This window comes from Clarias gariepinus, chromosome 2 (genome assembly GCF_024256425.1).
Source record: "Clarias gariepinus isolate MV-2021 ecotype Netherlands chromosome 2, CGAR_prim_01v2, whole genome shotgun sequence".
NCBI classification, from domain to species: Eukaryota; Metazoa; Chordata; class Actinopteri; order Siluriformes; family Clariidae; genus Clarias; species Clarias gariepinus.
This window is the reverse complement of record NC_071101.1, coordinates 31,889,593-31,912,500: the sequence shown is the minus strand read 5'-3', so window position 1 is coordinate 31,912,500 and position 22,908 is coordinate 31,889,593. Positions and strand designations below refer to the sequence as shown.

At 36.1% G+C, this 22,908-nt stretch overlaps 1 protein-coding gene across 2 annotated transcripts in view; it reads left to right on the top strand.

Moving 5' to 3' along the window:
* Positions 1-22,503, top strand: part of shisal1b (shisa like 1b) — a 38,847-nt gene extending 16,344 nt beyond the window's left edge. Inside the window, exons 2-5 of one of the 2 annotated variants that reach the window (XM_053486410.1) lie at positions 3,696-3,881; positions 5,650-5,863; positions 7,578-7,907; positions 20,671-22,503. In XM_053486410.1, the coding sequence (XP_053342385.1) occupies positions 3,797-3,881; positions 5,650-5,863; positions 7,578-7,907; position 20,671 (630 nt within the window). In that variant the 5' untranslated portion in view covers positions 3,696-3,796 and the 3' untranslated portion in view covers positions 20,672-22,503. Of the gene's footprint in view, positions 1-3,695; positions 3,882-5,649; positions 5,864-7,577; positions 7,912-20,670 lie in introns of those variants that run through there. The other variant, XM_053486402.1, reaches the window with a different exon arrangement.
* Positions 22,504-22,908: the final 405 nt, after the last annotated feature.

Below are 22,908 nucleotides of genomic sequence, written 5' to 3'. Positions count from 1 at the left end.
TTCAATAGATGGTTATTCTCTCTCTCTCTCTCTCTCTCTCTCTCTCTCTCTCTCTCTCTCTCAAAAAAGCAGCTTGACATTTTACAGAGATTCCAGAAGATCCTTTTCCTGTAGTCTTTCCCATGCTGGGATATTTATTTTCAGTGTAACGAAGCGCTTACAGCTGAGACTAATCTGTAATTTGTAAATAAATGTCTCCTCTAAAAACACTTCACCACATTAACAATTGCAGGTTTTAAGTTTGTTAATAAACAACATGCGTATAATTGATTTTTTAGATTTGTTTTTAATGAATTTCTTTTTTTTTGTTTTAAGTTGATTTCTTTTTAGTTTTAGAGTATGCATTCACCTGTGCTATGATAAAGTAAATCAATAAAATTGAAAAAGAATATTTTACATACAGTAAGAGAACCAGCTACATTGCTTAAAAGTTCGAAATATCTTCACATCTATTTTTTCTTATTATGAGAAGCATAAAGCAAACAAGACTAAGTAAAACTAAATAGAAAAATACAACTGATTTATGCATGTGTTCTCTGATAACTTGTGATAGAAATATTCAACAGCATGTAGCTGAAGTGTTTCTAATGCACTTTGTTGTCTTGCCACTCAAGTAATTAAGGAAGTAAACAGCCAGGACCACAACTAAACAGTGTATTCCTGAGAGAATGTTCCACAGGGTCTGGTTACCATGGTGATAATTAAGGGAACACGGAGTTGAGGCTGATGGCATACATAAAAGACAGAAAAGGAAAAAAAAGGAAGTAGTAATCCATGTACATGCAATAGAAATAAGAAATGTGTAAAAGAATACTGTAAGGATAAACTACTTCACAATACTGTATTTTACAGACCCATTAGTGTAGTGTTAACAGAAGCAAAAAAAATCTCCTAACTACAGTACTACTAACAGGGTGCAGATCAGTGGACTGGGGAATAACAGTGAGAAGGTAGCAAAACGATTAGCATGTATACACTGTTTATAGTAATTATTAATCTTCTCAGATCACCTGAAGCAAAATAGATAAGTAAGAATGTACGTACATATGTAATCACCAGCAACAATAAAGTATTCTGACTAACTTGCTACACAGGCCAAGGTAGCAGCTTATAGTGGCATAGTTATTATTTAAAAAAGACATAACTTCATATGCATACCTAAGCAGTAATAAAGATTTTCTATCTGAGGGCTAAAATTTCTGATTTCTTATTTGTTTGTTTGTTTGTTTGTTTGCTTGTAAGTGGAGAGAGCTTTCTAGCCAGATTATACATAGAACTTTTACATTTAAATCTTTTATATAATATATATATATTTTTGCAGGCCTTCCAGGTGGACCCCCTCTTTGTTCATGAAAGAAAAGTCTGGTCTAGCTGTAAATATTATTATTATTATTATTATTAGAAGTAGTAGTTGTAGTACTAGTAGTAATCCTAATAGTAGTAGTAATTTCAAATTCTAATTTTATTTGTCACGGACTCAACCATACACAGTATGATATGCAGTGAAATGTTCAGTAGTAGTAGTAGTAGTGGTAGTGGTAGTAGTAGTGGTAGTATTGATTTTGACTGAATAATTACATTTTCTTTAAAAAAGTTTAATGCAAGTAGACATATAAGTGCCATTTAAATATTGTTTATATTATTAAATATTGATCAGAAATCATGAGTGTATTTCAATGTATAATTATCACAAATAAAATGTTAACAGAAAAGCTGACAAAAACAGAATGCTTTTGCCTTAATACTTCAATAAAAGTAGTAAAGTTTAGTGCTCTTCCCAGACAATACTTAGTAAAAGAAAATACTTTTAACAAATTTAATACAGTGACACTGTAAGCACCTTTAAACACATTATGTTGAAAATATTCTAGGAACACCCTGAAGCTTGAAGGTTTGATATCACCAGATGTTCCTGGAACCAGTTAGAAATGTGCTACAGTTTTTACCTGGGCAGCAGCAGTTTACTGCATTTACCTTCTTTTTTTTATGTCAACCCGGTTACTGTGGCGCTTCTATTTGACGATTAGATTCTGTTTAATAAAATCAGAAGACTGCTTTAGACTCTTTTTCCTCTCACATCTCTCGCCTGACTATTCCAACATGTGTTAGGAATTTTGCCTCTCTTTTTCTTGGTTTGTGTGTGTTGCGCATTTATGTTAGTGGCTGCCTGCCTCAGTAGATCTGAGACTTTAATGGCCAGAACTGTCTGCATTTGCAGCCAAAGCTGCACTCTGATATGCGCTAAAGGTTAACTTATATTCAAGATGTGTAACGACTTTACCATACTCTATATTACATTTGCTGTTTTATATACAGTACCACGACCATAACGCTATTTCTGAGCTGAAAAAAACCCACTAAAAATGAAAACCCTTTATTCGTATTGTTGCACAGTACATGCAACCCATTTTCTCATATGTGTAAAGAACAGAGGTTGTTTAACAGAAACACAGGAATGAACCCTATACTTCTGTCCTATACAGATATACTGTGCATAGAAACATTTTGCAATCAAATTAATGAAGAAATGAATTTGCCAGAAATATATTCCTTTACACCCACAATGCTGTAGTACATGTTTTATCAGGTCTAAAATAATGTGAGAAATGGTGCCTGGAAACAGAAAAAGAAACAAAGGTAAGGACTAAAACAGGTCCTATTTTTAATTCCAAGTGTTCAGTTGTGTTACAAGAATCATCACTGCTCTGAAGGGAAATTCATTATTGCTACAAACAGTGTAAATTTGTACCTATGCCAAATCATGTTTATTTAGATAAAAACAACAACAACAACAACATATATCAGATTTTAGGTAGTGAAGAAATTCTTGGAAATCCTGTTTCTTTTATGATGTGTCTATTACTGCATACTGCATAAATTACACTTATTTTATTAGTCTATGTATAGTCTAATGTATAGACCTTGAACACAATATAAACATGGATGGTTATGAATGCTTGAACTTCACCTAGGGTTTTCAATCAGGACAGATATACAAAAGACAATGTAAGACTATACTGTATATACATATACAGTATATATATATATATATATATATATATATATATATATATATATATATATATATATATATATATATATATATAGTGCTAAATGCTTCGGTATAAAATGCACGATAAAATCTTTCTGAACCCTGAATGCTTAAAATGCTAGGTTTGGTGACCTGTATTAGAAAGAAATCCTAGAAAGACTTAATAGTAGAGGAAGGAACTGAGGTAGACACTTTGAATTACAGGACTGTTCCTCTTTGAATGTGTTCATGTAAATGACCATACTTATGCACAGTAGCAATGCTCTTTGCTTAAACACAAGGCTTCAGGCAAGAGCTTAGGTGCAAATCATTTTCAATTTCATAAGGAACTATTAAATGAGCATTTTATGTGCTTTGCTATGGTGTGGACACATCTTTAATGGTACTTTACTCACTCTATTTTTATGCATATTTATTCACCTGCCTGCACCTTTAATCTGCATCTCTCTGTTAATATCACTTTCAACCTACTGTATGCTGTTATTTATTTCTTTTTTTTTTTTTAGCAACACAATGAACATAATTAAATATTTTGAATTGTGAATTGTGATTTAGTGGGAAAAATTGGATAGAATTCAATCCCTTACTGTGACACAACTGTCGTTAGATCCATCCTGACCAGCTGGATATTCTGTCTTGACAGGTGGCCTGTCAGATTGCTGCAGCCATGACAACATCAGCTGGACACAACACATGATGCCTGAGCTCAGCTGAAGCTGTCCGTCCTCCTCTGGCCATCCTCTCATGGGGGAGGGAAAAAAAATGAGTGTCACTAGATGTCGGTCCATCAACCTTTTGGCCATCATCCTACTCCTATTTTCCTCTGCAGGTAAGACTAAAAGATCAGTGTTTGAGTATATGAGCTTGCTACATATGGTATCGCAGGATGTTTTCTACTCCAGAATAATTGAGACTGTGCGTAAGAATAAAAAAGTGTATAAAGCAAATGAGACACTACTCAAACTAATATGTATATGAACCATTACACAACATATTTAGTTTGTGGAATGTAAAAAGTTAAATTTCCCACAATACAATTGACACCTTTAAAGAATATTCGAAATAAATCCAAGTAGATAGCAAAAAATGCAACAAATAATAATCCATTAGGGGAAAAAGCATTATACTGTATATATACAGTACATATGATGTATAAAATTGTACATACAGTATGTAAACAACTTTTTATTTAATGCAAAAACAAACAAACAAACAAAAACACTATTTAATACAACAAATTTGCCCAAAAAAAGTTCCATTGTACACTGAACTTTTTATTTTTTTTTAAATAATAAAAAAAACAAAGTGGTTAAAAAAAAGATACAACAAAGTTGTTAATTCAAAGAAGTGCCTATTTCTATTCCATATACTGTATATACTAAGTATTTTGTAAAACTGCATCAGGATTAATGTCTGGTATTACTATAGAAATACAGCTATACAAAGTTATTAAACATGGAAACAAAAGGATTTGAATGATGTCTCAAGCGGGGTATTTGTGTCTTGAAGCAAACTAAAGCTTTGTCTGAATTTTTATACCTCATAATATTATCTACTTGCAAACTTTTTTCCCTTTGTCCATCAATACGATTGCTCTTAATAAGAAAAGCCTGAACACAACAGAGTCCATTCAAGAATGGATGGAAACAGGAATGCCCTCCTTATTCGAACCTTATTCAGTGCTTGCTTTTAAAAGCACATTGTTCATTATACATGACAGAAATAGATTTAACCGTATCCAACCATTTACAATGAGTTATTAATATCTATTTTAAAAAATGCTGCTTTTACCATGTTGACTTTCTTTTGTGATAAATGTTTTTAACATGGCCTGAAACAGGGACTTTGTTTTAAATCCAGGTCAGTTTATAAATTATACAGCAGGTTTGTTTGAGGTTCTAAAAAAAAATCTAATGTAAATGGTTCATATAAAAGGGGGTTCATATATTGACTCAGCTCTCTTTATTAAATGCTTTTCTGCCTAGTTGTGGTTTAAAAGCTTGCATGTTGGCAGGGCTTATTTAAAGCATGGGGAGGTAGACAAGTTTTTAAATTCATTATGAAAAACAGGCCCAAATACGGAGCTCAGGCAAACAAATTAGATTCGGTAGGAATAAGAGAAAAAAAGTAAGTTGACCAAACACTATGTGTCTAATTGCACGATAACTGATTCAAAATAAACCTAGGTTATTATGGGTCATGTGATGTGATGTAGAACACTGCAAAATTAATGCAAATTTTCTCTCTTTTTTTTTTTTTTTTTTTTTACTATTTCTAGCGATTCAGATGGCTGCATTTACTCCTGTGTGGTGTACACACACAAAAAATTAGAGAAAAATTGTTGTTTTTTATCTTCTTCCTGTTTTTAACAGTCCAAGGCTTAAACAAGCCAATTAGATTTTTCTGCTCTCTAGTGTGGTGCAGCTAGGCATTTACACAGACACTGAAATGACAGTTCAGAGCAGGAAAATGCCTTATCTGGGCGTTTTAGCTGGAGCATTAATAGACACACTTTGAAGCAAGCTCTAAGACTTGTGTTAACTTATTAAAGAAATGCTAAAACATGGTCCTTTTAAATTCTGTTTTCTGTTTTGCAGCTCTCTCAGCTCATTTTCGGGTGTGTGAACCCTACACTGACCACAAGGGCCGGTATCATTTTGGATTCCACTGTCCTCGTCTGTCAGACAACAAGACCTATATGTTCTGTTGTCACCACAACAACACTGCTTTCAAGTACTGCTGCAATGACACTGAGTTTCAAACCATCATGCAGGTCAACCTCACAACCACTCTAGATGGGTTTTCTCACAAGTAAGTCAATTAATGTGTTTATATACTACATTGTTTCTTAATAGCCACTTAAGCTTGATAATTTCGTTGGAAGCAGCTAATAGACTTGATCTGCTTGTGTAAAATTTCTGTGTAGTAATATTATGATTTTTACATTTTTCTTTTTTTTTTTAATCATTACCCAAACATGATTTTTTTATATTAGTATAAGCTAACATGGAATAGCAGATTTTCATTGACATTAAGCTGTGTCTACCATGTTGGTTGACCACACACCACTGTTATGTTGTTCCCACTGAGAAGACAGCAAATAGCAAAGCTTCCAGATGGATGGTGGAGCAAGTAACTGACATTTAGATAGCATGAGGCATAGATAGAGGGATTATCAGCCTGGCACCAACCCGTGCAGCCCACTCAGATCGGAAAGCAAGATTATGTGATAAATCTGGACCTCAAAAGAGTCTGATATTTTTTGCTGCATCTTGGAACAACATCTCATTTCCTACGCAGACCTTGCTGTTTTTAAAATGCTAAATTAATTTATGCGACTCTCATGCACTCCTTCGCCTTTAACCTAATGAAGTTATTATCACAGTTTAGGAAGGCTAGGAGTTGTACTTTGTCTCCCACACAGTATGTCTCCTTTTACTAATGGTCACGCCAGACTGTGCTCACCTACTATACTCTCAGGCATTATTGTGTAAGAAAAGGAAACCTGGGGAGAAGCCATTTTATTCACATTTGCGGTCAGCAGGACATAGCCAGTGATATTTATCAGTGCCCTTAGGTTATAAAAAAAGACCAAATCCACTCACACTCAGCTCAGCAGTGGACACTTTTTGACAAAGCAAGCTGATGCATAACAATCCAGTAATGAGAATAGAGTAAAAAGTGTTTTTTGTCTACAGATTGGTGTGGGATTGAATAAATATTTCAAGGAAGTTAACCTAAATGCACATAAAAGACAGAATTTGTTTAAAAATTACTTTGTGAAAGGGCTTGCTTTTACAGCTACCATAATTTTCATCCTTTTGTATTTCACCTTGTCTGATCAGGTAATTGAATTTCCTGTGCATAAAATTTTGTGCACTTATGCACATTTAATTTGTTCAAAAATAACCATCGGCTATACACAGTGTCTATAAAAAAGGGCATGTTTTTGAAAAGTCTGAATTTCACTGCTAGTAAAAGCAAGTAACTGAAGTAGTTATCAGCTTAAAACATCTATGGTCTTCAGTGACAGGCTGTAAATGATTAAAAGTTGTTTTATACTCAAGTAGGAAATCATTTTGCCATTAACATGAGATGCAAAATCATTTGTATCAAATTTTACAGCTACTTAAATATAACAGGCTGCCTCATTCATCAGTTCATTTATCTTCAGTGTCTGCTATATCCTGGTTGTAGTGGTGGAGGTTTGTTACAGAAACTCAGACGAAGAAGCATGAAAATTACCCTTTATTGCACTTTAATGATAACTTTTATATTATACTTTTCATTCTCTTCTCCAAGTACTGCTAGCTTAAAATGTTGCACAGACTTATTTTTGCCAAGAAGAATTGTGTCAAAGCCAAAAATATCTTTATATTGCTGCAGCCAGCTAAAACAAATAAACAAACATAATCAAAACCAAGGCAACTAGACATTATAACCAGTCGTAGGCCTTAAAGTGCTCGATTTGCTACCATTACTGAACAGAATCAACTGTTCTTACCGTATCTGTGCTTTATTTCAGTAACTACACAGCACTAGTTGGAGTGTGGATCTATGGCTTTTTCATCATGGTGCTGCTGGCACTGGACTTCCTCTACTATTCAGCCATAAACTATGAAATGTTCAGGGTTTACCTGGAGAAGTGGGGGCTTGGGGGGCGCTGGTTGAAGCAGGCTCGCAATCAGTGGCAACGGCCTGAGCAAGAGGAGAGTCAGGGGCAGCCTTCTCATCCTGGAGCTCTGTCAGGATTATCCCACTACCAACAACCACAATATCAATCCCAGCCCAGACACAGCCTGAAGCCAGAAGCCCAGAGTCCGACACACACCGCACACAACACATCAATCGCCTGGTGAGTGCTAAACTGTTCTGTACTCTAGATTTAAGGTCCCTAAAGTGTATTTTAGTGTATTGCAATGAGAATCTGAGCAAATTTTTAGCAATTCTTGTTTTTATATAAAAATAATAATAATAAATAAAAAAGGTTGTTTTTTTTTATTTGGACAATTTAAATGTACAGATGCTTCTTTTCTATTGTAACTTATCAGATAAATTTTAAAAAGTATTCTCTGATATTAAGTGGAAAGGTACAAACCGGATTCCAAAAAAGTTGGGACACTATACAAATCGTGAAAAAGGTGCCAACTTCTAATATTTTATTCAGAATAAAACATAAATCACGGAACAAAAGTTTTAACTGAGAAAATTTATTATTTTAAGGGGAAAAATATGTTGATTAAAAATTTCATGGTGTCAACAAATCCCAATAAAGTTGGGACAAGGGCATTTTTTTACCACTGTGGGGCATCTCCCCTTCTTCTTACAACACTCAACAGACGTCTGGGGACCGAGGAGACCAGTTTATCAAGTTTAGAAATAGGAATGCTCTTCCATTCTTGTCTAATACAGACCTTTAACTTAGGCCTTCTTTGTCGCACCTTCCTCTTTTTGATGCGCCAAATGTTCTCTATAGGTAAAAGATCTGGACTGCAGACTGGCCATTGATTGTTGTGATTGATGCAGAATGTGGTCTGGCACAGAATGGGCTCAGGAATACTGACCACATTCTGCATCAATCACAACATCATGGCTGCGTAGTAGAAGGATCCGGGTACTGAAATGGCCAGTCTGTTCTTGTTGAAAAATGCAGGGTCTTTCCTGAAAGAGATGACGTCTGGATGGGAGCATATGTTGTTCTAGAACCTAAATATATTTTTCTGCATTTATAGTGCCTTTCCAGACATGCAAGCTGTCCATGACACATGCACTCATGCAACCCCATACCATCAGAAATGCAGGCTTCTGAACTGAGCGTTGATAACAACTTGGGTTGTCCTTGTCCTCTTTGGTCCGGATGACATGGCGTCCCAGATTTCCAAAAAGAACTTCAAACCGTGACTCGTCTGACCACAGAACAGTCTTCCATTTTGCCACACTCCATTTTAAATGATCCCTGGCCCAGTGAAAATGCCTGAGCTTGGGGATCTTGCTTAGAAATGGCTTCTTCTTTGCACTGTAAAGTTTCAGCTGGCAACGGCGGATGGCACGGTGGATTGTGTTCACTGACAATGGTTTCTGAAAGTATTCCTGAGCCCATTCTGTGAATTCCTTCACAGTAGCATTCCTGTTTATGGTGCAGTGTTGTTCAAGGACCCGGAGATCACGGGCATCCAGTATGGTTTTACGCCCTTGACCCTTATGCACAGAGATTGTTCCAGATTCTCTGAATCTTCGGATGATGTTATGCACAGTTGATGATGATAACTGCAAAGTCTTTGCAATTTTTCGCTGGGTAACATCTTTCTGATATTGCTTCACTATCTTTCTGCGCAACATTTTGGGAATTGGTGATCCTCTACCCATCTTGGCTTGTCAGAGACACTGCCTCTCTGAGAAGCTCTTTTTATACTCAATCATGTTGCCAATTGACCTAATTAGTGTTAATTGGTCTTCCAGCTCCTCGTTATGCTCAAATTAACTTTTTCCAGCCTCTTATTGCTACTTGTCCCAACTTTTTTGGGATTTGTTGACACCATGAAATTTTGAATTAACATATTTTTCCCTTAAAATGATATTCAGTTTTTATTCACGATTTGTATAGTGTCCCAACGTTTTTGGAATCTGGTTTGTAAAGTGAGTAAGTTTTATGATATTTATTTAACAAATTGTTGTAGTAACAGGTAGTCTGTCTGGAAACGCCACCTCAGAGTACTATATATTGAGTCCTTCATCTTCTGTAACTACATACACTTACTGGACTCTATGATAAATGATCTGATTTCTTTACTTAAGGAAGAACAACCAAATTCACAGTCAGACAGAAACAAACAATAATGCACACAAAGGTAAGGACACATGCTCATGTGGCATGATAACATGTTTAGATGATTATACACTGTACAGATGAAGCCCATGCATACACACACAACACACACCCTCCCCTGTTATATTGAACTTGCAGCCTCTTAACACCCTGTATGACTGCAAATCAATTCCTGCTATCCATTATCACCAAAATGAGGATGGGTTCCTTTTGTATCTGATTCCTCTCAAGGTTTTTTTCTATTGCCATCTTAGTAAGTTTACACTTGCCACCATTGCCATCAGCTTGCTCATCAGTGACAAACTGATCATTTTGATTTATACATATTTTCTCAGACATTTCATACTAATTTCACAATTTTTTTTAAAACATTCTGTTAAGTTCATGACAACAATGACCCTTTTAAAAATAATTAAATGTATAAAATTATTTAGTATCAGATTTCTGTTCAGTTAGACCCATAGTCAATCTGATGCCGATGCTGCCAGGCAGGGAATCAAGAACAATACAAAACACCTGCTTTGCCTGTTTATAAGGTGCTTGGTTGCCTTGCTTATGAGCACATTAATTCTGTTTGAAAGTGGGTCCATACCGCTCTGGTATTGGCAAAGGTATATTTTAAAAAATATATATTTTTTTAAAGAAATATCTAATCAGAGAAAAAATTTGATAAGAGAGAATATTTTATATTTTGAGATTTATTTTACAAAAGCACTTAGCTTCACCCTACACTTCACTTACGTATATCACATTAACAATGTGGCATCGCCAAACCATTCTGGTATTTGGTTCGCATTCTTCCCTAGCCTGTATTTCTTTCTATCCAGTAGATGCCTGCCACTTACTCCAGTTCAGCATTTCTATAACTTTCCAGGTTCTTAACTCAGCATTTTATTAACAGCTCAAACCACAGATTACCAAATTCTGGCACATCATTTACCTTTTAAAACAAAGCTGTCCATAACCAAACTTATTTTTCCAGTTGTAATATTTTCTTTTATTTGTAGCTTATGAATTACATGTTTTTTGCAAAACACAACAGTGAATGACAACATGTAATAGAAAAGTACACCACATCCCCATAGACATTCTTCTTTCTGAAACCTGATCAGTAGAGTGAGTCTACCAGCTGTGCAAAAAAAGTGGCGCCATGAATGAGCTAAATGTGATAGATGGAATATTTGAGAATGTTGGTGCCAAGAAAAAGGAGGTTTACAGTCTGGTTTAGCCATTTCAGTTCTCCCAGCAGTTATGGATTACTATGATAAACTGCTGGTGACAGCTACCGAAGAAGAGTAGAAGGCTAATGATGCATTTTAAAAATGAACCCTTTGTATTGTTTTTGTTTTTTAAATGTTTCTCATGATCACAACAATCTTTATAAATAGAGCCAAGGCCATAAATTTTGGAACAAGTATAAGTTTTACTTCCTCATGATGAAGAAAAATTCATTTGCAGCATACAGTTTACCCAACTCAAGGACAATCTTAAGAAGATGGACACGTTATTGTCAAAGTAAATACAAATGTCAAGAGTAAATGTCAAGTAAATACAAAAGCTCCTTAATAAGCTACAACCCACTGCTTATGCTCAAGAAAGGCCAGATTAGACTTTGTCAGAAAAGTTTGCCAGATTCTTTGCACTGATGGAACCAAAATTAACTTGGACAGGAATAAAGGAAAGAGAAAAGTAAGGAGACCAAAAGGAACAGCTCATGAGCCAAAGCATACCACATCATCTGTCAAACATGGTTGAGGCAATGTTATGGCTGCCAATGGAAGTGAAAGAGTCTGGTGTTTATTGATGACCTGACTGGTGATAAAAGTAGCAGGATGAATTATGAAGAATAGACTGTAGGGCTATTCTGTTAACCAGATGCTGCAAAACTGAGAGGATGCTGTTTCACATGTACTGTATTCACATTCATATAGATGGATATGTTTTAAGTATGGACCAAAACATCCAGTGAAAACTATACAAGGCAATGAGATGGGATCATTTTTACTGGCCAAGCCAGTCCTTGGCCCAGTAGAGCAGGCCTTTCACTTGAAGGCAGCTGCATAAAAGGGTGGGCAAAGCATCTTGTAAGAAGAAAATCAACATTTGGTCATGACCATGGGTTTCAGGGTTAGTACTGTACAGAGGCCAAATGGCAAAATGTTTTGTTGTTCCAAAATTTATAGAATATATAAAGAGGCCAGAGGGATTTTGAGCCATTCTTCTTGCAGAATAGTGGGCAGGTCATTATGTGATCCTGGTGGAGGAAAATGTTTCCTGACTCGCTCCTCTACAACACCCCAAAGTAGCTCAATAATATTTAGATCTGTGACTGTGTAGACCATGGGAGATGTTCAACTTCACTTTCATGTTTATCATACCACTCTGTCACCAGTCTTGCTGTGTGTATTGGTGCATTATCATCCTGATACACGGCACCGCCTTCAGGATACAATGTTTGAACCACTGGGTACACATGGTCCTCCAGAATCGTTCGGTAGTCCTTGGTAGTGATGCGCCCATTTAGCACAAATACTGGGCCTAGGGAATGCCATGATATAGCAGTCTAAACCATTACTGATTCACAACCCATGCTTTACTCTGGGCATGCAACATACCCGGTTAGTACCCGGACATCCCTTTCAGACAGCTTCCTCTTGAGTCCACAGTTACTCCTGTTGAATGTGGTTCGTCCTTCTTGGTGATATGCTGACATTACCCTGGATACCTTGGCTCTTGGTACATCACAAGGACTTGCTGTCTTGGTCACAGCTGCCCCAGCGAGATGCACACCAACAATTTGTCCTCTTTTGAACTCTGATATGTCACACATAATGTTGTGTAGTATTACACATAATATTTTAAGCAAAACTGTGCTATTACTCTGATAATTAAACCTTCACACTCTGCTCTTACTGGTGGAATGTGCAATCAATGAAGGTGGCTGGTCAGATTTAGCCAAGAAACCTCCAACACTAAATTGGCCAGTGTTTCAGTTTCATTGTCCAACCCCCATAAATTTAGAGTCACTCATATAATATGCTGCTTTTTCTATTCACTTTATCAATAGCACGTTACAAATTTTGTTATATGTTTATCATGCCTGCATTTTTATGTACAAAAAAATCTAATATTTCCAAACGTAAAAATTTTAAATAAATAACAACAGAAAAAAATAATTTATTATTTGTGACAAATCTACCAGAAGAAATATTTTAAAACCTGCTATCTGTTTACTTATAAAATTGCGCAAATCTGGATCTAACTCCTTTTTTCAAGTTTTATTTTCAAGTAATGGGTGTTCACACAAAATACTGTGTTTATTTTATTACTTTTAAGTGCTCATTATAAAATTAGAAATGCATCTTTGCTTATGACTTGTTTCTAAAAACATTTGCACAATACTATAAATAAGTACTTTTTTTGTTTATATCTAAAAACTGGTCTGCTACAGTATGTAATATTTTACTTTCTTTATATCCAAATAACCTTCTGTAATGTTCTTATTTTTAAAGTTATTAATTTTTAAGTTTGAACACAGTGAATGATTTTATACATAATAATGCAGACATGATAAACATACATAGATCCATTGGACTAAAGATACAGTAATATGGTGCAGTTTAAGGGTCCTCAAATCTTTCCTGCATCTCTCTCAGCTCAAACCTGGATAAATCAAATGCCTTTTATTTAACACAGTTTTTGAATCTTTCTTTTTTTCACCTAGTTTAAAGAAGCCTTCCATAGAGGTCTATGACATCCATCTCTTAGGCAGCTGTTATTGTTACCTTGCAAGAACAGGGCAGAGATTGCAGAAACAACTCAGTTTTTGTGACTGTTCTCCATAGACACAATGGATATGTCAGCATACTGCATTGAATTAAATTGTCTGCTTGAGGTCATTGAAGACAGTCTAATCTGTTCCTCGGGGAACATTAAGGAAATTAATAGAACTGGCTCCAATCCTGAAGAAAATATCTGAGGGTCAAAGCTTGTAAGATAGGTCACTGTTATTTTATTGGTTGTGATGTACTTGGGAATTGAAGCAAGCGGAATATTTTAAGCCAATTTTATGTCTTTGTATAAGAGTTCTCTAAGCCATTTCCCCCTGGTATGGGTATGGTATGAATATTGTGCCATTTGGATACCAAGAGGCAACCCCTGGGAATGTTATCAGGAGACAGAATTATTCCCCTATTTGTTGGTTGACTTGTGTTCTATCAACATCCTGCATGTTTGAAGTAAATTAACAGTTACTGCATATAAACACCACATACATATTTATGTGTAATCTTACTGTGAAGAGGGTGGTGTTTTAGTTGTTTTCTTAAAAATCTCAGACAACCCAAAACACAAAATAAGACAACCTTACTTAGGCATATTATATGGGACCATTAGAGACTCTTCCTAATGTATAAATGCTGGAAGCGTATATACAGTACTGTAACTGGAGTTCCATTAACTGCCACTTGGCTACCTCCTTGTACAAAGTCACATTGTGACACATGATGCAGTAGTTTCAATAAATAACTTTTATCCCACAATCTATCCATGAAACCATTGCACATGCAAACCTTTGCATTAAACATGGTAAAAATAAATAGATTACATATATCATGGAACAATACTGATCCAAGGAATGAGCGTAAGTGTTAAGATTTGATGACAGCTACGTCTGCACAACTGTAGGAGCTGATTGTGAACATGGACAAGGTGCTGGGTGATACTAAGGAGCAAGATTTGTCTGTCTCCAAATAATCCCACTCCTCATACAGCAAGAAGTCATAGTATCATGTATAGGCCATGATAATAAGTCCAAATCAGTTGCAAATCAGTATTTAATTTGGGACACCGCGTCACTCTTCAGTACGTCCAGTAACTCCAGGACTGCTTGGGCTCTTACCAGTATACACCGACATCCCCGCAAGGCATGCTGGTCGTCAGCCGCCGCCCCGCCCACGCCACACTGCCCCCACCCGAGCTGTGACCGTCCCTGGTCACCATGACGAACTCCGTTTCGGAGGCGTGGAGGCGGTCGGCGCTGGCGGTGGGAACACCGGCGTCCTTTGGCAAGACGGTCCCGGTGGGGCAAAACTCATGCCTGCCCTGCCAACCGCACCCGGTAGATGACATCGGAGAGCCGAGCTGGCTGTGAGTGTCCATGCCCATTCGCCCCATAGGTGCCCCCACCCAAAAGTCTTGCAGCGGTGGCCGCGAGCGCTGGGTGGGGCCCTTCTGCCTGGCGATGAGCGGTTCACAGTTCCACAACCCGTGGGAAACAGTGGAGCCGGTGTCTACGAGCGCCCGCAGTAAGACGCCGTCCGGCACACAGTCGATGTAAAGCCCCGCGGGGCTCCCCAACCGTCCACCCGGCGTGTGAGCTTATTATTTGCTGCCCAATGCAATGGCTGTGAGTACTTATTTAGCACACAGCAGGTATGGCATGAGCAGCCCCTTCACTCAGGAGCCTACATCCAATTCAGCACTAGCTTGAACTGGAGCACATTTCACACGTCACACACCCCCATCACACACAACAGGGCCTAAGCCACTAACCAGAACACCTTTCCCCAACATGGTGAACACACACCGACATCCCAGAAAGGCATGCTGGTCGTCAGCCGCCGCCCCGCCCACGCCACAATATATTTGTTTTGTTAAAAATAAAGTAAAGGAAGAAAAATTATAGCTAAATGCATCTGCTGCATCTCAACACACTTAGCAACTGGCTCCCTAGAGAGGGACGAACACGAATGAAGTTGTCATTACTAAGAGATGATTGGCCACAATGCCCTATGACTGTCACCGCAACAGTCATTTCTATAGGGAAGATTACATTATTGATGACTCCATCCATGGAAAATAATACAATAAAAAGAAATATGCATTTAGTAGGTGAACTTATCATCATGAACTAGATCATGGTGCAGGTGACATTCTGCAAGTTTTTCAGGCACATGCCTTGTGTCACGTACATCTGTTAACAAGATACAAAAGTAATTAACATGTTCCAGGTAGAACAAAGAGAATTAGTCATATGAAGACTCGGAGATAGACAGATGATAGGAACCACACTGACATGTTCCAATTAGACAAAAGGATTTCAGCAAGCCATAGGAATGATTACCCTATAAGGAATGCACAGCAAGAAGGTAGTTTTATGGACATATGACATAGAACAAAGAGAGATGTAAGAAATAGAGACATGGGAAAGTTCACACAATTTCAAAAAACCTTACAATATTATAGATAATGAGGACAAAGTCTATTTGGTTTAATGTCATGTGGCTCATTCTCTGTCTCTTGGGCTTGTTATCTCACTCCCCATATTCACAGTCTTCTCCTGACTTACTGACTGTTAGAACTGAAAAAACAAGGTTTAAGAAGGTCTGTTTGTGTTTCCTCCCATTGTTGACTATAGTAAATTCTCAAAAAATTATGTACTAGTTAAAAACTGTTTATGAATTTAAATAGAGCCAAGTATTTATTTAGTGATGTAATTAATTGCAACAACATTAAATCTGTAAACTGGAATATTTAAAATTATGGAACTCAAATATTTGTTATTGTGAAATTATTATATAAAAAAATGTCATTAACCAGTGACAAGCATGAAATAAGTAAAAAGTCTACAAGATACAATAGACAATTATTTTTTATATATTTTATATATTTTTTTTATTTATATTTTCTAATATACAGTATACTAATATACTAAGAGAAATATTACTTGAATTTGCACATATTATAGATTTATATTTGTTAGAATATTTTTTTTATGTTCTATGCAATTCCTGGACACATGACTGTTCCATATTACATCAGTCAAAGTCTGGCTTTAAACAAATAAGAATTTCATCTGGTCTTTATTTTTAGAAAACCACACCATATTGCTTGCAACATACTATTCTCATGGACACACGTCTTTCAATTACTGTTATCAATCCATCATGTTATTTAGCTTAAAAATGTCCTAAATGGTGACTTAATCAGCACAAAAAGGCATGCAAATGAATTCTTGACTCAGGTGATTTTAGGATGTATTTAAGTTAGAGGTGAAAAAACCCATTGCACTAGCTAAGGCTTTGTCAGCATCTTGTTGTGCTTGTGAGTTGTTACTGAATGTTTGTGACTAGCAAGCTGTTTAGACTGCTGTGTTTAGGCCAGATTCGACTCTGTACAAGGGTCTGAAACTGTCAGCTGGGCTCACCATGTCAGCATTATTTGCCTGAAAATAAAAAGGGGAAGCCGACTGTAGTGGACGCTCTGGGGCATTCTGCTAAAAAAATGCTTATAATACAGTATACAGTAAATACACACCAAGATGGAAAGAAGGAAAAAGAGACTATTTTATTTCTGGGTGACAGAATATTTGTAGCAGAAAAATACTCTGTTGCATGGCTTTCTGTTGTGCTTTAAGTCATGCTTTATGTGTTATTTGTCACAACACACACTCCATCACTGGTGCTGTAAAGTCAAGGTTAAGTCAGATACCTTAAAAGGAGGACGGTATATTGATCCATTCATTCAAGTTGTCATTACTAAGAGATGATTGGCCACAATGACCTTTGACTGTCACTGCAGCGGTCATTGCTACTGTATAGGGAAGATTACATCATTGATGACCCCATCTATGAAAAATAATACAATAAAGAGAAAAAGGCATTTATTGGGTAAACTTATCATCATGGACTAGATCATGGTGCAGGTGACATTCTGCACCATTGCAGGTAATGAAAATCGTATAGGCATTACACTGGGTCTGGGATGGTAGCAATAAATAAGGTCTAATCACAAGAGTACAAAGAAACACTTTGATGTTGATAAAACAAGATTTTGCATATGTTGCTTTGTAAATAAGATAGAAAGCCAACAGAAGAGCAGTTGGGCTGTAGGCCTTGGCAGTGTCTCTACAGACCATTGCAGGGCATGCATGTTAACTTTTGCATCCCAACTGAAGACAGAATGCCAAATGGTCTGGCTTAAGTTACAGACATCTAAAAGCCCACTGGGATTCTGCACTAAGCTGAGGAAACTCTATCTGGCTGTGCTATAGTAGTTGGGGCAGTCAGAACTTGGGGCATGCCATCATTTTAGCTAAAAATACACCATAAATGAAAACAGACAGAACGAGGCAGTGGGAGTGCTCCTTCTGGACACAATTATATCAGTAGCTGTGCAATGCATCTTTTCCTACTGTTGGGAAAATGATCATGATTGTCTGTAGATTTTGATGTCATGACCTTTATAAAAAACTACTTGGCTGACTTGGAAAAGAGATCATGCTCTGAAACAGAATGAGACTACAGAATATCAGAGTATGCTATAAATGAACAATATTGATGGTATTGTAATTTATTTCAGTTTTATTTCAGAGGGTAAGATAAAAGCAATGATTACAATTCTGATTTTGATACAATAATGAATTATGATTTCTATAATTATACAAAATGTATGATTAAAATATAAATACTACTTAACAGGTATACTGTAAATACTGTATATACACTAAACAATTGAGGGTAGTGGTCGAGCCACCGGTTCTCCACTGTTGGATTCTTGGACAAGCCCGCAACCTATGCCCATGCAACACAGCAACTGCATGCAGTGTTGGTGCCAAACCTGGATAGAAAAAAAGGGAGCATATTTTTTTTAGAACAAAAGAGAGGGTTGTGACAGGAATGGCATCTTGCGTAAAACCCATGCCAGGTCTTGCGGATCAAATGATCCAGTGTGATGACTTGCAGGATAAAAAGGGCAAAGCCAAAGAAAAAAAATAGCTTAAAACTGCATAGTAAAAATATCTTCCTACATGCTGACACAAAAGCATGATAAAATATTATTAGGCCAGGTTTAAGGTTTTATCCAGCAGAAACATCATAACTGACAAAGACAGCCTTTATCAAATATTCATCACATACACAGTCCCTGCATTGTATTGAATGTAAGAACAATATATACTAAAAGTAGCACAGTATGCTGACTTTTCAGTCACACAGTGTGTTGAATGAATCTCATGGAAGCACAATAACTGATGTTTAAAAATCATTGTTTTCCATATTATTATCTAACTATCAAAGATATTATGATGCCTAGGACATAATGTAACATGACTTATTACGCATAACAATTTTACATGTTACTTACCATCTTTACTCATTATGCAAATGTTAATGCTATTCTTGGAATTTTTGCAACTGTACCTACCGAAATATATTTTTTTGTACTAACTGTGCATTTTCTTGTTGTTGGGGTAGTATGGTATCTTTTCTTTTTTAATAAGTGTCTTTTAGCTTTAAATGTGGATATAGTTGATATAGTGAAAAAATATTTAACATATATCATTAGGATCATAAGGACCATAAATACCTTTTAGAGTAAACCTTTAAAGGTGTACATTAAGTATACAGCCACAGCAACAAGTAATGGTATATTTAATTACCTTTTTTCTGACCATCTGCCATAAGTAGTTAATTGAATAATAAACCATATCCCTACAGTATGCTGTAACTAATATTCATAATCTCAATTACTTTAAAAAATGCTAATGTTTCCAAGGACGTGACTTGAGGGTCAGATTGAGTGTACTTCAGCTGCCTACAATAATGCTTAGTAAATTTATGCTTAAGCACTTCTTGACTGAGATCTGGTGTGGAACCAATTTATATTAGTGCTGCCCTAAAACACATGAAACCACACTGTCACTCAGTTACTTACTGTACACTTCTTTTCTGACTGATGCTTATATTATTTCGTAACTTATTCATAGGAAAGCATCAACTGCCCTTTTTTTGTATGCATAAATCTACAGATATGCATTTTCATTTAATAAGATTAGGTTCCATACTCCAAAAGTACAAATATATATATTTTTTTTATCTTACGGAATCCCCCAGTTTAAAAGTATGTTACAAATGAGAAATTACAGAAGTAATTTAATTAATAAAGTAATTTAAAGTAAACAAAAATCATTCTATTTTTAAAATGTGCTTGGCATATTGTATGTAAAATTAAAAAGGAAACAGAAAACACCTTCCACTTAAAATAAGACTGCTCCTTAAATCTCCTGAATACTAGGCCATTTTTCTAATGCCAAGTTCCATCAGCCTGAGGTTATAATACAAAGAAGTTTATTTTCTAATATATTCATGTTGTGTTTAAACATTTTGGGAAAGGAAACAATGTTATGGCTGTGAAGTTGGTTACTCTTTATCTTAAAGCAGAAATAAAATAATGATAAAAAATGATCATCTTCTTCATCTTCTATACTGCTTACCCTGTAAAGAAATGGGGGGGGTACAACCTGGACTCCTAAGTCTCCTAATGCGAATTGCCCTGGAGGTTTTCATATGGTTCAGCATTTTTTTCATCAGAAACTTACAGAAACTATTTAGATAATACCCCTTAGGAAGTATTTTGCTTTTAGCAGGGATTGTTAGCAGTGCCTGAATAAATCTGTAAATGACATTTACAGAAGGAGAAGGAGAAGGAATAGGGATTCCATTTGCTACCAATGTTATGTTCAAGTAAAGTTTTTAACTACAGTAAAGATAGTAGATAGTAGATAAAAATCATGGTGAACCTACAGCATATTGTTTATTAAGCTCTACAAATTATCCAGGAACTACAGCAAACCAAATATGTAAATTACAGTATGTAAAACGCACATCTGAACCCCTGGGAGTTTATAGAGGGTTAAATTTGAAAATGCTCATAGTTTTGCCAGACTTGGATACAGTGGAGTGCATGTTTGTCCTTAAATCTCTCTGACTCTGTATTCTTTCCCCCTTTTCAGAGATGCCTGATGATGGGAAAACATCTGAGCAGAACGCTTGGAGGAAAATAAAGTTTGTGCCTCAGTCCTTGGAGAATAACCCTGTTGTTAGTGAATGCTTGTTCAGGCGTGCATCCCCTTCCAGCTGTCGCTCTTCAAGCACAACCATGTCTAATCATCTGTTCTTCTGTATGGATTTCCCATCAGAATCACACAGAGAAACAGTAGAATCACTGGCATACTTGGTTCTGTTATAAAATCAGGTAATTAAAGGAACTTCATCATAGACTGGATTGAAGGAAAAAGCAATGATGATGATCATATGAACTGAACTGAACTTCAGGAAGATCTAATGAACTTACTGTAGAACACCTCTATGTTTAATATAGATTTATTTATATTGTTGACACATTGTTTATGACTTAATCCCGAATAATTACTGAAGTTGTGTGGTGCAACCAGCTTTTTTCAATTTTACATTATTTATGTATTTTTTTATTTAGGAAATATTATGAAAACCCTAAAAGAAGCCACTGAAACAATATCATTTCTGCAAAAGCAGCTTACTGAAGTCTGAACATGGTACATGTACATATTGTACTCCATCATATGTGCAGTGTTTTCTTTTTTCTTTTTTAAGTAATATTTAATTGTGATGAAGCCAGCTAACAGAAATTTGAGAGATTTTCAGTTCCTGGACAGCAAAGATGTTTACCATTCCAAACATGTAAACAGGTGTGATCATACTGTAAATGTCAGCATCATGTACTGTAGGTTCAGTCAATTGTGTTTACTTTGTTCAAATTGTTAGAATCGCTAAAACATCAGATGGAGGCCATCTGAAAGCAGGTAATGCTTTCAGTTATTAAACTGTATTTTTATGTAGATTTTTTACATTTTTTTTATTTAAGACTAGGAAATTATTTAAGGAGTGAAAGTAGCAGCTTCCATTTGCAATCAATGTTTAACCAGTGAATCCATCAGTATGTGTACTTAGTACTGCCTCATCATTGATGTTTTATTAATAAGTTGGAGTTGTAAAATGAACATGAATACAGCATGCACTGCAACATTATGTGAAAAGAAATAACAAGTCTCATGGGAAATGTGTGACTGATTAGTTAATGATTGTAATCCTGCAGTCTGTAATTATGGCAAATACACTTAAAAATGCCCAATATAGCTAAAATCCTATTACTTGATTTCTAGAGTGGAACGGTATCATCTCGTATTATACTGTACCTTAACATTCACTGCAATGATTAGCTGGCTGAGTATTCAGGAGGAAGACAGGCAAAGAATGAACAATGGCAGATAAAAGGAACAAGATAGGTGATGGGAATTTAATTGGAGATGGGAGGCAATTTATAATTCATTGTGGTCTAGTACACAGACTGCTAGGCTGATTCAATCTATAAACATCATTAAGTGTTCGGATTGGAATTCACCAAATGTCAGGATTTTTAAGGGAGTAGACAAGTCATTAGGCTGATATTAATAAATTAATATTAAATAAATTAATGTCATTGGTTTACCACAAAGAGGAAACAGCCTCGCATTATTATTTTCTGTTTATTTATTAACAATTTTTTTTTCAAGACAACCTGTCTTGGCAAATGTTGCCTTAGTAACTTTATACTTGTACGCAGCAGCAGTGTAGCTACTGGTACCTTAAAGAAGGTTTGTGTGATGTTCCACATGTATACCCACACCCACCCACAAATGTGCAGGCAACATTCTGCACTGCACCTGTGTTTTGCTGTTAGGTAGACTGTACAGTCTCTATTTTAACTGTACTTGCGATTGTTTACTTTGTACTGTTACTAATGGGAAAAATAAAGATCTATCTTTCCAGCTGTGTTTCTTGCTAAAAAAAAAAAATGTGTGACTCATTTTTCTTTTCTTAAATGCAATCTAAAGCATACATCAGCTATGAATTTGCAACAGCATGCTCATCTTAATACATATTGAAGTAGCCTATGTTGTTGAGTGGAACAACAAAAAAGCCATTACCTTAAAGTCTATGGAAATTGTGAGTTTAAATCCTGATGATGCTGTAGCTTTTCATGTCCAGGAGCCAAGGGCGCATGGGGATGGCAAACTGTCTATTACATTTCAACCACCGGGATATGGTAGTCTATCGTGGACATCTGTAAGATCATGTTTGTGGGAGAATGTGTTATGCCACTCTGTGATGCAACATGACCAGCAGTTTAAAAAGTTGCATTTGGTTGGTTTCATCCTTCTCATTTAGTAGAT